At 40.1% G+C, this 15,202-nt stretch overlaps 1 protein-coding gene and 1 long non-coding RNA gene across 2 annotated transcripts; one reads left to right on the top strand and one right to left on the bottom strand.

Moving 5' to 3' along the window:
• Positions 1-258: 258 nt before the first annotated feature.
• On the bottom strand, positions 259-9,744 carry si:ch73-70k4.1 (FA core complex associated protein 20). The gene is made up of 4 exons (XM_022200528.2): positions 9,433-9,744; positions 7,371-7,518; positions 4,359-4,915; positions 259-1,728 (listed from the first exon to the last, which is right to left on the bottom strand). Exons 1-4 carry the CDS (start codon positions 9,555-9,557, stop codon positions 1,656-1,658), a joined length of 903 nt encoding a protein of 300 aa, XP_022056220.1. The 5' UTR covers positions 9,558-9,744; the 3' UTR covers positions 259-1,655.
• On the top strand, positions 4,903-14,117 carry LOC127534388 (uncharacterized). The gene is made up of 2 exons (XR_007942500.1): positions 4,903-5,334; positions 7,347-14,117. It is a non-coding gene; the product is annotated as an uncharacterized LOC127534388 (long non-coding RNA).
• Positions 14,118-15,202: the final 1,085 nt, after the last annotated feature.

The following is a 15,202-nucleotide window of genomic DNA, read 5'->3' as shown; positions in this document are numbered from 1 at the left end:
CCTAGATTTCTTTAAGAATTCATGGATAATTGATAAAAACAACACAAAACCACATCCTGCTCAACATAAAAACCGCAGAATTACATTTAAAACATTTTCCGGAAAAGTGTCCCTTATTACCCCGCTCTCCCTTATAGCCCCGTTTTACGGTAACTTTAATGTTTTTACCAGAGGAAAACTGCCACCAGCTAAACATGATCAGAGGCTGTTTTCATTGACATGGAAGTGATTTAGGAACAACAATCACAATGACAGAAGTTTACCAGATGAACAAAGCTGTCTTTAATACATTTTAGATAAAGTCATTATCAATCAAACTTACTACAGAGCTGGATTCTGGATGTAGCATAGCTTAGCTCACAAACAAACCTAAGCATTATCACTGCACTCAGGACACTGGAACTCTCACTATCACACTACAGTTCTGGTCATTTGCACTGCATGTTGAATCCCTCAGACACCTCAGGATGTTCAATAGAACTCCACCTTGACAATCTGACGCCGGGGGATTAATTCCTGATGCACAACGTGTGAATGTTGGAAAAAAAAACATCTTGATGCTCCTGACATGAAACTCTCTCTAGTCTGTGGCTCCACTGTCAAAACTGGTTTCTTCTCTCGCTGGCAGCTGCAGACCCACCTCTCATCACCGTAATGGTCGCCCAACATGAAGGTCGGGTCATCCCTGCTGCTGACTGAAACAGAACGTGAGGTTTTCTTTTCTGCTCCAGTTCAGTGTGCACATACCACTGCTCACAAACACATACTGCAGGTTACAGTGGTGATAGCAATAGTTTCACAGGACATCCTGATTCATGACAGTTATTGTTTACACATGTTGCAGGAGCATTGTGAACAGTGTCAGAGCTTTTTGCTGAATCCTTCTACAAACTAGAAACAGCGAATAAACAGCAGTTGACCACGACAATTCGGCAGCAAACGAAAAAGCGCAAAACAAGCTAATGTTAGAAAAAAACATCTGAAATATTTCCAAGAGAATTCCTCGTTTTAAGACGTGCTGTCTGACAACGTTGGTTCTGAATGACCGCGCTGGAAGGCTGAGTGAAAGACAGCCGTCATAAAGGTGCGTTCACATTTTCAGACTCCTCTCCAGGGAGATAACAACAATAGTATTTAGACAGAAATACCACACAGTATTGAGTAAAAACTGTGAACAGTGCCGTACTCCTGTCCCTCCTCTCCACAGCTGTCTAGTCACACAGTGAAAAACTCTCTCTTCAGACCAGTCTACGGTTTTGTGGAAGCAGCTTAGTTTGGAAGACGAGCCCGCTTCCATTCCTGGTTTTATCTCCCAGAGCACGAGGGGGGCGGGAAGGTCTTTTTGTCTGAAGAGCCTTTTGATCAGCAGAAATCAAAGGCATCAGAGGCCATGTGGACAGGCCCCAGTGTAAAATTCTCAATACGACCCCATCTTCCATGACTTTTCACAAAACAGGCAAACATCCTTGTCTCCTCACCTTGAACTTGTGGGCTCCCTCTCTCAGAGCATAGTCAGTGTAAAGTGTCATGGACAGTGAGAGTTATTTGCATGAGTTGCTCTCAGGGTGTGTCCTCATCCATCTGATATGATCCTGGAGTGTGTGGGGCATCTGGGCTGCTCGTAGCTCCTGGACAGCAGCCAGCGTCCCGTCGACTCACCAGGTCATGTCCACATTCATCTCCGACAGACACTGGGCCAGGTGGCCGTCACAGTCCATCTGGGTGAACCTGGAGAGACAGGAACACGGAACTGACAATGAACACACTCAGTGTGTGATTAGTACATACTGATGCATGCAGTCTGTGCTGCTCGATTCAAAAGTCAGAACGTCAGCAAGACGGCGTGGCTGTGTCCAGACGCCGTCCGATCTGCTCTCTAGACTTTGTGCCTTTTTCTTTCATTACATAAATATGTCCTGAATACCTGTTTGTATTTATTGTATATTATAGTTTTACCTATTTGTATTTTTTGTACAGTGATCCCTCATCTATCGTGGTGGTTATATTCCAAACTCCTCTGCAACAGCCAAAAACTCACAAAGTAGCGACCATTTTTATTATGTTATTGTTATATATTCTAAGTCTTTATAAACCCTCCCCACACACCACAGAGTAACATTACACGCAGCGATCAGTCTCTGTGAAATGGATAAAGCGAGACGCTGAATGTTGCTACACACAGGAGACAGAGCAGACTGATGCTACAATCACTGAGCCAATCAGAGCCCAGCATTGTACAATGCGCATTTTACTGAGATTAAATATTCTTTTAATGTTTTAATTATTATTTTTTAGATATTGTTTGTATTTTTTTCAATTTTGTAGGCTAGAAAATGTTCGTTTTACTGCAAAAATAATTAAAATAATGTAGCGATTGCAGAGCCGGTGCTGCAATGCACCATGGGAGCTCAGGGTGTTGGTGGTTGAAACATCATTATTGTGGTTTATGTTAGTGAGTACATCAGAGGGACAGCACATGTTAGAGGCTTTGGAGATAAAGTCAGAGAGGCCAGACTGAGATGGTTCAGACATGTCCAGAGGAGAGAGAGTGAATATATTGGTAGAAGGATGCTGAGTTTCCCACTGCCAGGCAGGAGGCCTAGAGGAAAACCAAAGAGGAGGTTTATGGATGTGGTTAAAGAGGACATGAAGGTAGTTGGTGTGAGAGAAGAGGATGCAGAAGACAGGGTTAGATGGAGGCAATTGATTCGCTGTGGCGATCCCTGAAGGGAAAAGCCGAAAGGAAAAGAAGAAGAAGATTGTAGTTTATGTTAGTGTTATTAGTGTTTGTGTTTTATTGTGTTTTTGTGGTTTAGTCAGCCTAGTTAGTTTAGTGTTATGTTGTTAGTACTGTGACTGTAAAATGTTTTTGAGGACTTCCAGCCATAGTTTCAACAATGTTTTCGATGTGTCAAAATAAAAACATCTGCCAGTTGAAGACTGCAAATGTCCTTTCTCCAACATCATTCTACTATGCAGCTCGCGACAATAATAAATATACAAAAACCTCTATATCCCACAAAATCTGGCAGCATAGGGAAACATCTGTGATACAGTGAGACCGCGAATAGTGAACCACAATATGGCGAGGGACCACTGTAGTTTATATTTATACCTATTTTAACATTTTGTATTTATAACGCCTGGTAGACACTCACTTAAATCCTTTTCATCAGGCTTCTGAAATGAAAATGACAGGTTTTAAATAGACTGAATGTTATGTACATTTTGCTCATTGCTCAGCAGAATATTTTCATCATTCACAAATCATTCTAAGGGCTGCACAGTGACGTAGTGGTTAGCACTTTCACCTTGCAGCAAGAAGATCCCCGGTTCAAATCCGGGCCTGGGCCTGGGATCTTTCTGCATGGAGTTTGCATGTTCTCCCTGTGCATGCATGGGTTTTCTCCAGGCACTCCGGCTTCCTCCCACAGTTCAAAAATATGCTGAGGTTAATTGATCACTCTAAATTGTCCGTAGGTGTGAATGTGAGAGTGATTGTCTGTCTTTATATGTAGCCCTGTGACAGACTGGTGACCTGTCCAGGGTGTCCCCTGTCTTCGCCCGAGTCAGCTGGGATAGGCTCCAGCACCCCCCACGACCCTAGTGAGGATAAAGCGGTGTATAGAGGATGGACGGATGTTATATTTTTGTTCAGTTTTCAGGTTGAACCATGCCATTAACTCCCAAAGAGAAGCCATTTTGCGCCTTGGAATATCCTCGCACACAGTCACCCAAGACTGTGCAGCGTGCCTCTAATGCAGAATTTGAAAAATACTTCACCAACTGGCAAACAAATTTGGACTGGGTACCAAAAATTTAAAGAGGAAGGCTGCTTATGCAAGGCTAAATGATCTGGTAGACCATCATCAACATCAGCATATTCCATATTTCCTATATGGAAAAACTATTAAACCGACTAAATCAAGGCTTTAAATCATCAAATTCACTTTTTTCTGTATGTCCTGTTTTAAAATTGTGTTAATTTTATAAAAATTTACATTCTAAACACATATATGTCTATTCATTGATTCAACTGTCAACCAATATTTATTTGAATTGAAAAACTTTACTTATTGTGTCAAATATTGCTATATGATAAAAATGTGATTAATTAATTACAAAGCCTGTAATTCTTAGGCTTAACTTTTTTTAATCACGTCCCACCACTATTAAATTATTAACAGCAATTAATCAGTGATTTGATTAATCATTAACATTCCTAGTGGGAAGCATAAGATTAACGGAAATAGGTGGAAATTCACTTCTTCATAAATGAAGAACCACAACAGAAATTGTAGATGGACGAAAAAAGTCTTTTAGTGAAAAACATAAACTAAATTTTGTGTAGTACTCACCCGGCAGGGAACTGCTGCAGGCACATGGGGCAGCTCTGCAGTCTTCCTATTCTGACTTCTACACTCCTCTGTACCTCCTCTGCTTCTTCATCCTCTTCCTCCGTCACTCCCTCTTTATTTTCACCCTCCTTCTGCAGAGGAACTGGGCTGTCAGACTTCTTCACACCATCCATAAAAAGCTGCCTGCTGACTGGTCCAGTGTCTTCTTCTAGTTCCCCTCCTGCCGTCCCCTCTTCACCACCAGCATTAGAGGGTCCTGCTGATGATGCTGCTGCTTCATCCTGCCTGCGAAGGGACAGCTGCTGTCTTTTGCTCGAGTGTTGAGGAGACAATGCCTTGCAATTAGGACTCTTCCAGCTGGGAGAGAACAGTTGTTTATCAGGTGGATGTGGTACAGGTTTCATCTGTTCTGAGAGGTCTTGCTCATAGGGGCTGAAGCTGAGAGAATGTCGGCTCGATGAAATCCTTGGAGCATGTGCAGAGGACTCAGGGAACATGGCAACCTCACTGCTGAGGTCACACCACTGCGGTTTATCCACCTTCATTGCTGTGGGTCTCTAATAGGACAAAGAAAAACGGACGCAACTTTAAACACATGGTTTGACATTCTATAAACAAGGGCAAGAAGTAATAATTATAACCCCACACATGCTCAACTGGTTTAAGTTCTGTAGAACTTAATCAAGTCAGCATTTTGAACCCTTTGTCATGTTCTTCAAAACATTTGTTGGCAGACTCTGCAGTCCCAGAGGGAGCATTAGCCTGCTGAAAGTGGCCGCTGCCATCAGGAAATACTGCTGCCTCAAAAGGGTGTACATGGTCTGCAACAATATTTAGGAGCGATATCTGTCAAAATAACATCAACACATGGATATAGGACCCAAGGTTTCCCACCAGAACATTATCCAGAGCATCATACTGCCTGTGCCACTTTGCCGTCTTACCAAACTGCATCCTGCTCCCATCTCTTTCCCAGGTAAGCGATGCAGACGCACTGGGCCATCGTAACATTTTTTCAAATAAAGTTTGCCTCTGACAGGCACCATACTCTACATTTGTAGAGCTCCTATTGGTGCCAGTCACATGAAAAAATGTCAGTCTTTTAGCATGAACAGTAAAGGTTTTATGGTTGGTAGTAGGGCCTGACGGATTTATCGGCCGGCCAATTAAAGCGATTGATTATAGCCCTTTATAAAATAATGATCATCAGTCAGAATTTTGCCGATTAAACAATGAAAAATTCTTAATTTCTCATAAAACAATGAATGCTGTTAAGTGTCAGAATCACGCAGAATGATGTCCTTGCACCGTTTGTCCAATACATGGAGCTCTGACTCCGTCAATCCTCAGTCCTCACCGCTGAAGTAAGCTACAGCCAGACAACATTACAGGAGTGGGCTGAGCCAACAGGGAAGTTTAGAACGACGTTGTGAAATTAACAGTGACTCAACATGTCTCCCCTTTCAGTTTAACTCTCTTTGCCATGTGTCATGACAAGTGATGTGCACTTCGTTGCATCGGTCATGTTTTTCATTTATGTTGTATTGCTAAAGTTGAGCTAACCTAGCTTAAGTTACTCCCTATCTGTTTATGTTAGCAATAACATCACTGTAGTTATGCCAACAGAGCATAGCGTTAGATAACAGCTTAAAAACCAGGAAGTAACTGCAGAAGAAATGTAAGTGTAAAAAATATTTGAGAGTACACTCCGTCGGCTGCTTGTTAAGGAGGAGCTATGCGAACGCAGAGGGGAGGCAGTTCATTCAGTGCTGGCCAGAAAAGTTAAAGTGACTAACGTTACTGTCCGTCTTCAGCAACCATCACAATGTCACTCTTAGTTTTACTTTGTCAGAAAACACTAGAATGTGACACAGACTGTAACAGCAACTCACTGTGTGTGTTGCTATGGAGAAACATTAGTGTCCATTATATATTTAAAATGCAACTCTTATCAAAGACGACATGTTTTGACATCTGAGCAAGGCGTCTCTGCTTTTTACTTTGGTTCCTATGACTCATGGCAAAAAAATAATGGAGTAGAGAAGATGTGAGTTAACATTAAAGGGCATCAGAACGCATCAGAAATAATGTTTTGCCAGTAACTTCACTTGTACTATAACCTACTTCTAATTTGCAGCAACAAGAAGAACCAGACCAGATGTATTTCATAACTCACTTATAGACTGACACTTTTTTAAGGTTAAATAATTCTCCAGAGGTTTTGTTGCATGAGTTTGTACTTGAAAATTCCTCTCTGTTGTAAAGTTAAACAAATACTAAAGAACAAAGTATCGTAAGAGTAAAATGTTCTGTCTGCAGCTCATATCTTTGTTGTTGTAAGCGTTAAGGGACCAAAAAACAAGTTATTTTGCTCAATATATATTTTTTAAATTAATCGGCCAATTCATCAGTAATCAGATTTTTTTCTGCTAAATATCGGCATCTGCCTCAACAAAATCCATATCGGCAGGGCCATAGTTGGTGGAATATCAGAGTAGACAGAAACATTGAAATGTTTTGACCAAATTTTCACTATCATTTAAACGGTTTGTATTATTCTATCAAAGTCAATGAAGATCACATGTACATATCAATGAGCCTGCAAAATTTCAGGACTCTGACAATTAGACAAATACGAGATAGCCACACGGGTAACTTTTTTTTAAAAATTTGGTGGAGGTGGAATTACCTTATTTGATGATTCACATTATGAATACAGAGCATGGATTACAAATTATGTTAGGTTTGATGCATTGACCTTAAGATGTACAACAATGGGATTAGAGATGAGCTTTACATAGCACAGGTTCTTCACTGGGACAGGCTAACTGAACGTGTCAGGCTGAAGTCTGTGCATGCAGGAGTGTAGTCTATACAAGCGCACAGCAAGAACACTTCTGAACAACTGAACTTTGAACATTCCGAACTCAGCATGCTGATGTCGAGTCTCTCTGATGTGTGTCTTAAGTTTCATCATATTCATGACAGGTGCTGTATGAAGCCATAACTTACCACTGCAGATAGATGTGGCAGATCAGAAACCAAGTCCCAGCGCTGCTTTTCCAGGTATGGCAGAGCAGACTTCAGTGTGAACGCCCACAGGCTCTCCACGGCAGGCAGCGGCTGTATGTTCCACCAGGCTGCTGGAGGAAGCGCTGACCTGTAAACCAGGTATCACACACAGTGGGTTCCACACAACCACCACTGTTCTGCCTCCTCTTTATAATCCTTATCCTGCATGGTGCTGAATGCAGCATGGTGTATTTCAAATGTGGTGCATATTAATAGACGACACAAAGTATATCTAGAAATTCTAAACGTATTTATTGTTTTCTTTCCTTTCTAAAGTTAGGTATGAATTTTTAATTTGTCAATCAAATAATTTTTGTGGCTGATCTTAGATCTGGTGCACAGTTGTGTAAATAAAAGAGAAAGAGAAAATAGAGATTGTAGCCTGTGCAGTAACAGAAAAGTCTCCAATCAGCTTTGATTTTTTTTTAAACAATGGTGACTTTTAATCAACTGTATGTAATTCTTTGACATACAGTTGCTCTCAGATCACTGTATCTGGATTCTTCTTGTAGATTCTGCCAAATGCTGTGCAAATTAATGTATGCCTTTTTACTTTGTTTGGTGTTGTCCATTTAATAGGAAATTCTCAAGAGGTTTTTTTCCCACCATGACTTAATCATGAACTAAGTTCTGTCCTTATTATGTACTCCTGCAGAATGTAATACAACAACCCAGCCATAGACTTTATCTTTGTCTTGCTCATAATGTTCCATTTTAACTGACACTGCGTCAGAGAGAACATGCTAAATTCAGTTAGTAGGGTTAATCTTTTCTTTGCCTTGTTGCATTCTTTCCTTGATTAGGATTCAGCAGCTCCGCAGGGCAGATGCAGTTCACAGAATCAGTTGTGTCAGCCATGCCACGAGTGTAAAAATGTCCAGTGAGTTCTGACATATTGGTCTGTTGTGTTGCAGGTTCTGTAATGCAGCTCCAGCTCAGCACGCATTGTTTATCATTTTTGATTCATTAAATTATCCTTGACCTTTTTGATGGGCTGGCTACCCCCCCTTTTATATTTTTCATATTTCATTACCATAAGTGCAGCCTGGACCAGCCCTGTCGAAAGGGGACCTTTGGAGTGACGAAATAAAAATGAGAATCAGTTCAGCTGATAATCTGACTCAAAAGCAAAGTATTTCTATACGCAACTCTTGATGTTTTTTTCACTTATTTTAACAGCAGACTTGTTCCTATGACTGCACTTGCCACCACCATTTTACATGTTGCTGTTGTTGTCTGATATTTCTTGTACCTACACCATCTATGGTTCGTTGGATTCCTGTCGTACTACAGACCAAAAGGTACCATCATGCTGTCAGAATTTTGGGATCAACCTGGTAGTGAAGAAACTCTACTAAAGCTGTATCTACACAGAGAGCATCTGAGTGGCATCTATTTGCTGGTACTTCATCAAGACAAGAGGCAATCTTATTGATCTCTACACAGGCTTTTTTTTTCTTTTTCTTTTTTTTTTTACAGGTAATCTGTATAGGTCACTAAAAACACTGCATGAAAAAGAAGAAGGTCACATCTTGAACACACAGATACTCTTCAGCAGCATGGATGACTTCATTATCACTCTGAAAATAGCTAACATGCAAATAGGATTTCAGTTTGGGAAACACATAGTTTCAGATGGTGCATGTCAGGTGAGTACGATGCATGGAGCAACACTGCAAAGTTACATTTCGTCATTTCTGAAACCTGATGCACTTTTAAACTGGCTTTTGACTCACTTCTTTTAGTTCTTTCTGTGTCTTTTATTTGGCTTTAGATGTTGATGTATGATGCTGTCACTATTAGGAACTCTGTGGCCATGTTTAGAAAAGTATTCTACAGATTTTTAAAGATGTTAATGCTATTTCATTTTCTCACCAGGCAAATGTTTTATTGAAGCCGGCCGCCACTAACTGGAACTAAGTATGAAATGAACTACTATAGCTTTGATCCGGCTTCAACATGACAGTTTTTATCGATTCCTGAACCTGAACAGAAGACTCACCCAGCAGGCTTTGCTGTACTGTTACCGGAAAACAGTCTCCCGTGGCCGCTCTTCGGTGTTGACTGCAGCTCATCGACAGAAGACTTGTCTCGTCTAAGTTTGGTCCTTGGGTAATTTTCTGCCATGTCGTTTTATCGCTTTTCATGATTTTTTTTTTCCAAATTCCGCGCCAGCACGGCGAACGGGGACTTCCTTATTCCTGAACGTAACGTCATTTGATTCTATCCAATCAGAATTGTTTTGGGTCTGTCATGAAATAATTCTATCCAATCAAGTTGTTCTATGACGTTAATCAGCCAATCACGTAAACACACCAAACAAATCGATTGACATTATAACTGAACACATTCAAAGATAAGCGGAGAAAAAATTAACAGTTTGTTGTGAGAACACTACCGTCCAAAAGTTTAGGGACACTTAGAAATGTCTATATTTTTGAAAGAGAAGCATTTTTTTTTCAGTGAAGATAACATTAAATTAATCAGAAATCCAGTCTAGACCATGCATATATATATACATGGTCTAGACTGGATTTCTGATGATATATAAAGCTTTTTTAATAGTTATGCGAGACAGTGTGACATATATAACGTAACTGTGCTGACAACTGTGGGTCAGAATGCACATTGCAAAATGCAAATGGATGGAGTGGGACATCCTGGTAGTTTTGATGTACTGCCTTTGACAAACTGCATTTGCTTGTTAAGTCTGGCACACCACTCAATTCCAGATGCTTTTTTACAGCCCAAAAGCAGATGAAGATTGAGGCAGCATCAAGGGTCCAAAGGAGTCTGAATCCAGGCATCTGTGCAAAAACAATCTACCTGGGAGGCTGAAGTTATAGATTATGAAAGTTCAGTTCAATTCAGTTTTATTACTATAGCGCCAATTACAATTCGAATTGTCTCAAGATGCTTTACACAACCCATATGCCTGAGGTCGTGTAAGGTAATGAAATGGTGATCATCAGGTTAAAATTAGATTTAAACAGCAGCCATCCATATTTAAGGATAATTCTGATTGTTTCAACCTGGTGTATTTTCCATTAAAGTGCCTATTTTTACTTAATGTGTCAACTTTGTACGCTCCACCACTGTTGCAGAGATTCATGGAAAACAAGGAGTTCTACAGAACAGAAATGGTCATACTAAATTGCCATTTTGCTAATCTCATTAGGGTCAGTTTTTACTTGTTATACCAGTTTTTACTTGTGGCATACAGAGTGGAACACAAGGAGTCACAAAAAGGCATTTGGGAACAACCGAATCTGAACTATCATGCACTCCAGTCCATTAGCATGTGTGAGGCTGACTTTAGAAACTCAACAGCAATGTGCAAGAATAGATCACCCCATGGAAATTATAGAGACATTGCGAGTCATTTCAGTATTATAGTCAGCTATATTCCACATTTGAGGAAGTAAACTAAATGAAAGGCAAAACATCATCTGGTGATTAGCCAAGAAAACTGTATCTGTTCATTCTTCTCTCTACAAAATTATTGTATAGCATGTACAGTACTGTTTGCATGTTGTATTGCAATCACTTCTCTCTCATTGATTTTGACTTCAACAATGAAATAACATAATAAACAGCTTTTTACTGTCCACAATAGCATTCGCTTTTAACACATTCAAATATTTTGTCAGTCTTGCACAAGGTTTTCTACTCACTGCACTGTCAAGAAAGTTACATCATACAAGTATGCTAACGGTAATGACGATACTTTGTTCTTCTCTGCAAGGACACACATAAAGTGGAAAGATGAAGTCATATAATAATGGTGGGACTTTCTGAGCTTTTTAAGCTTTTGGCCAGAAGAGAGGGACCAACGGAGAGTGGCTACAATTATGCAGTGGAAAAAGACAAGGGAAACCTGGAGTGAATGGGAGAAAAGGAAAGAGAGGAAACAGAAGCGCATTATTTACAAGAATAGAAAACAGCAATATGGGAAAACCTACTACTTTGAAATGAGGTGAGAGTTTTTTGGGGGGGTTTCATTTTTCAAGTTGGGGTCCGATAAAATGAGTATTGCAGATGGACTGCTGCTGAACTGCTGACTTTGGCCAGTCAGTTTTTTTCTACCTCAACCACAAGCAGGGAAGACACACAAAAGCAGAGCAGTGGGCCAGGCCTGTGGTACATAGTGCGACTCTGGGAAAAAGCAACCCGGCGCCTGGAAAGAAACGTTATGTCACCCATCCCACATGATGCTGTGTTGTGCTCTGCTGTCATGGTGACAGTAGAGCACGCCTTAGAAGCAGCCGATAATTGTGTAAGTTAAAGAAACACACCAATAATTTTGGAAGTTCCACTCAGCTTTGTTTGTTGAGTGATGAAAACCTCAATAGAACATGTTTCAGGTGTCCTGATAGATTGTAGTCAGTTGAAAGATTGGCTTTTACTGAGTAGATTCACTGTATCCTCTGTGACACATTAAGCCATAATAAACTCTGTCTACTGATCCCACTTTTTGGCAACATTTAAAACCTTATCCAGGTTTAGTACATCTCGATTAGTTTGTCTTCTATTGTGCCATTTCTATAGGCTTCTGTTTACCTGGAGAACTCCACCTCAGTGCAGTTTTGGGAGTTAAATCTGCCTGAGACATGTGGCCCAAGCATTGCAGCCACCCGTGTTGTATTTCAGTGATGATGGCTTGATTTTAAGTTTTCTGCATAATTCCACGAAAGTGCTATATAAATACAAACCATTTATCATTTACAGGAAATCTAAAATAATAGCTTTTGTATCTGCATTTGCCCGTATGAGGATATATTAATATATAAAACATATCATATAACTTATGTTATAAAATCAAAATGGGGTTTACAAAATTCATTTTGGTAACTTAACTAGCATTAACGCAATTAAGCAGTTTGATTTTTTACTTGTTTTGGAGCTCTTGTGAAGCAGCCAACCACAGCACAGCTAAAGCTACAGCCACAATCACAGCATCAGCATTGATTTTAGCTTAACTTTTGTATCTTATTCACTAACATAGATGCTGTAGTTGGCTTTCCTTTTTGGAATGATTTTAGGAAAGAGGTTCCCTGTCAGCACTTTAACCACACACTGTTAGAACTTGTCCAGTCCAGCCTTGCTGCTGTGAAAAAGGGCCTAAGACTAAAAGAGTTTGAAGGACATGTATTTATGCATTCTCAGCATTACATTTTTTGGGGGGCACGTCATTGAAGAGAAATGACCATTTGAATATCTAAAAACTAGGCTTCAACCAAGAATCTGTCAGATGATCTAACAACAAGTGAAACCTTTGGACAGTGAAAACTCAGGTTGGCTTCCAAGAATTTTTGTAAAAGTCAGACTGCAGTGTGTTCATTCTGCTTAGAGGTTTGACTGACTGCAGTCTACCAGCTCAACCAAACCTGTACACCCTCAGAACCCTGGGGTGGGCAGGACAGATTGTGCCAATGCCTCCCACCCCATACACAAAGTTTCTGAGACACTCTCCATTAGGAGACTGTGGTCTATTACAACCAAACTTCACGCCTCATCAACTAGGGCTAGGACCCCTGCCTAAAATGGTTTCCTATCATAGCCCCACTGACACTACACATTACATTAATATACCCACACCTTTGTCAGGGAATGCACAACACACAGTTTTCCGAACAATTATTGTTGCACTGTACACATTTGTTGTACTTAATACTGAAAACATTTACAAATGCATGCATACATCTCATGGTTCATATGTTACACATCCTCTCAGAAAATGGTCAACTCCATCATTTTAAAACAGACACATTTTTAATATTCTTGGTGTGTCTTGCGTTGCAGTACTTGCTTTTACTTTATCTTCATTGTCATACTTCAAAATACAAAAAATGATTCGTTGTGTGTACGGACTTACTTTGCAATAAAGAGAATTCTGTTTCTGAATAAAGTCTTTAGACCTCAGTCCTGCTTTTGGTACAGCTGATCATCCTGCCCTCTCAATATCAAGACCCAGTCTGACAAAGCATTACCCTTGAAAGATTTGCCTCCTACCTAACATCCATCCATTATCTAAACACCGCTTAACCCTAATAGGGCCATAGGGAGGCTGGAGTCTATCCTCGCTGACTTAGGGTGAAGGCAGGGGACACTCTGGACAGGTCACCAGTTTATCACAGGGTGACACATAGAGACAAACAAGCACACTCCCATTCACATCTACGGGCAAGTTAGAAAATTCAGTTCAGTTCTTCTTTGACTGCCTCCAGGTTGTGAAAGGTTGAATGCTAAAAGAGCTGACTGAAACATGGATGATTTGTTTATTTAAAAAAACATCACTCAAGTGAATTAGTTTTGTCTGTTCCATGGTCAAGGACAGTGAGTAGTGGCACCATGCCTTTCCAGTAGCTGAGCCAATGCTTTGGAATAGACTTCCATTGTATTAGGTGTGATTCCTTTACTGACATTTAAATCAAAACTCAAGACTGACATGTTTTCAATAGCCTGTGGATGTCTTTATTGGCTTGTAGATTTTATTTTAGCTATTTCTTTAATTAGATAACTATTTTACAATTTGCATCTGTCTCTATGTTTTACATTTATTTATACTGGTTGATATTGTTTTGTCTCTCATCATTGCCTTTCACAGGTCTTTTATTACTGATGTCATTTAATCTACAACTCTGGTTGTTTTGATTGTATCCTGAGAATAAATAAATTTGACAGTTGGCTGTGTGTTTGGATCAGTGGAAGTACTGATTTATTTTCCAGACCGTGGAATGATAAAGTAGCTTTAAATTCAATTCACCATTTACTGTGATGAAGAAAAAGAGAAGACTATGAACTGTGGCCACCACACTCAGCAAGACTTTCATGTTCAACATGAGCAGCAGATAGTGTAGGTCATGCATCAGACTCTACAACTCTCCAAAAACAAACAAGTATTTCAAAACCACAAGGAGAAAAAAGGGCAAGAAAGAAAATGTATAAGTAAATGATGAGCACAGATAAGGTCATGGGGAAAAAAGAGGAGAGAGCAGGAGGACAAGCACTGCATGCTGGCAACATTATGAATCATTGAAAACGAGGTTTGGCATGCACTCGCCACTCTCTGACAGCTCTGGCCTTGATAGGACAAGAAGTCTAAAGAAAGCACAAGCTTTTTATCTCACTTGTATCCATATTACTTATAGTATACACACAGCTAGTGAAACAATATGCCAGTGTCGCACTGCAGGCCCACGTCCAGCTGTCGGTGCTTAATCCTGGGTGAAAGAATGACTTCAGGAAAACTGATTAAGACCAGGAGACGCTCTGGTCCTTTGAGGAATGGTGACATAGCCGCCTGAATGGGATAGAGCCCAGCACTGTGGGTGCAACACTGGAACAATCACTGTGCAATACTGCTCAATACACTATGGGATTATCTTAATATACTGGGCAGATATAGACTACATTTAAAAATCATGTTTTTCACCTCAGACTTGAAGATTTTAACTGAATATTTGAAGAAGTAGGTAATACTTCTTTGGAGATACTACACTACATTCTGTTTACTATTGATGCCTTTAGCTGTATTCCCAGATACATCACTAAATACAGGTTCTAATGTTGGTCTGTGAACTGTCAACAGATTTCCTCTAAAACTACACTTTGTCATTAACACCGATTAAACATTTTATGCTCGGTTAATCTAACCATGATCTGACCAGCTGCATTGTAAACCAAATTCATTAGAACAATGAAGTGTGTGAATCTGGTTCTTATAATATTGTAAAGCAGAATTAATGTTGGGCTGCACAGTGGCGTAGTGG

Source organism: Acanthochromis polyacanthus, chromosome 6 (assembly GCF_021347895.1).
Source record: "Acanthochromis polyacanthus isolate Apoly-LR-REF ecotype Palm Island chromosome 6, KAUST_Apoly_ChrSc, whole genome shotgun sequence".
In the NCBI taxonomy this organism is placed as follows: domain Eukaryota; kingdom Metazoa; phylum Chordata; class Actinopteri; family Pomacentridae; genus Acanthochromis; species Acanthochromis polyacanthus.
This window is presented reverse-complemented; position numbering and strand designations above follow the sequence as displayed.

What these genes read in the sequence shown, in the direction of transcription:
- si:ch73-70k4.1 (XM_022200528.2), bottom strand. Translation starts at nt 9,557, where the DNA reads ATGGCAGAAAATTACCCAAGGACCAAACTTAGACGAGACAAGTCTTCT. An exon ending in AGTACAGCAAAGCCTGCTGG is followed by an intron (nt 7,519 to 9,432) that starts GTGAGTCTTCTG and finishes CCTGGTTTACAG; the next exon opens with GTCAGCGCTTCCTCCAGCAG. An exon ending in TGCCACATCTATCTGCAGTG is followed by an intron (nt 4,916 to 7,370) that starts GTAAGTTATGGC and finishes TTGTCCTATTAG; the next exon opens with AGACCCACAGCAATGAAGGT.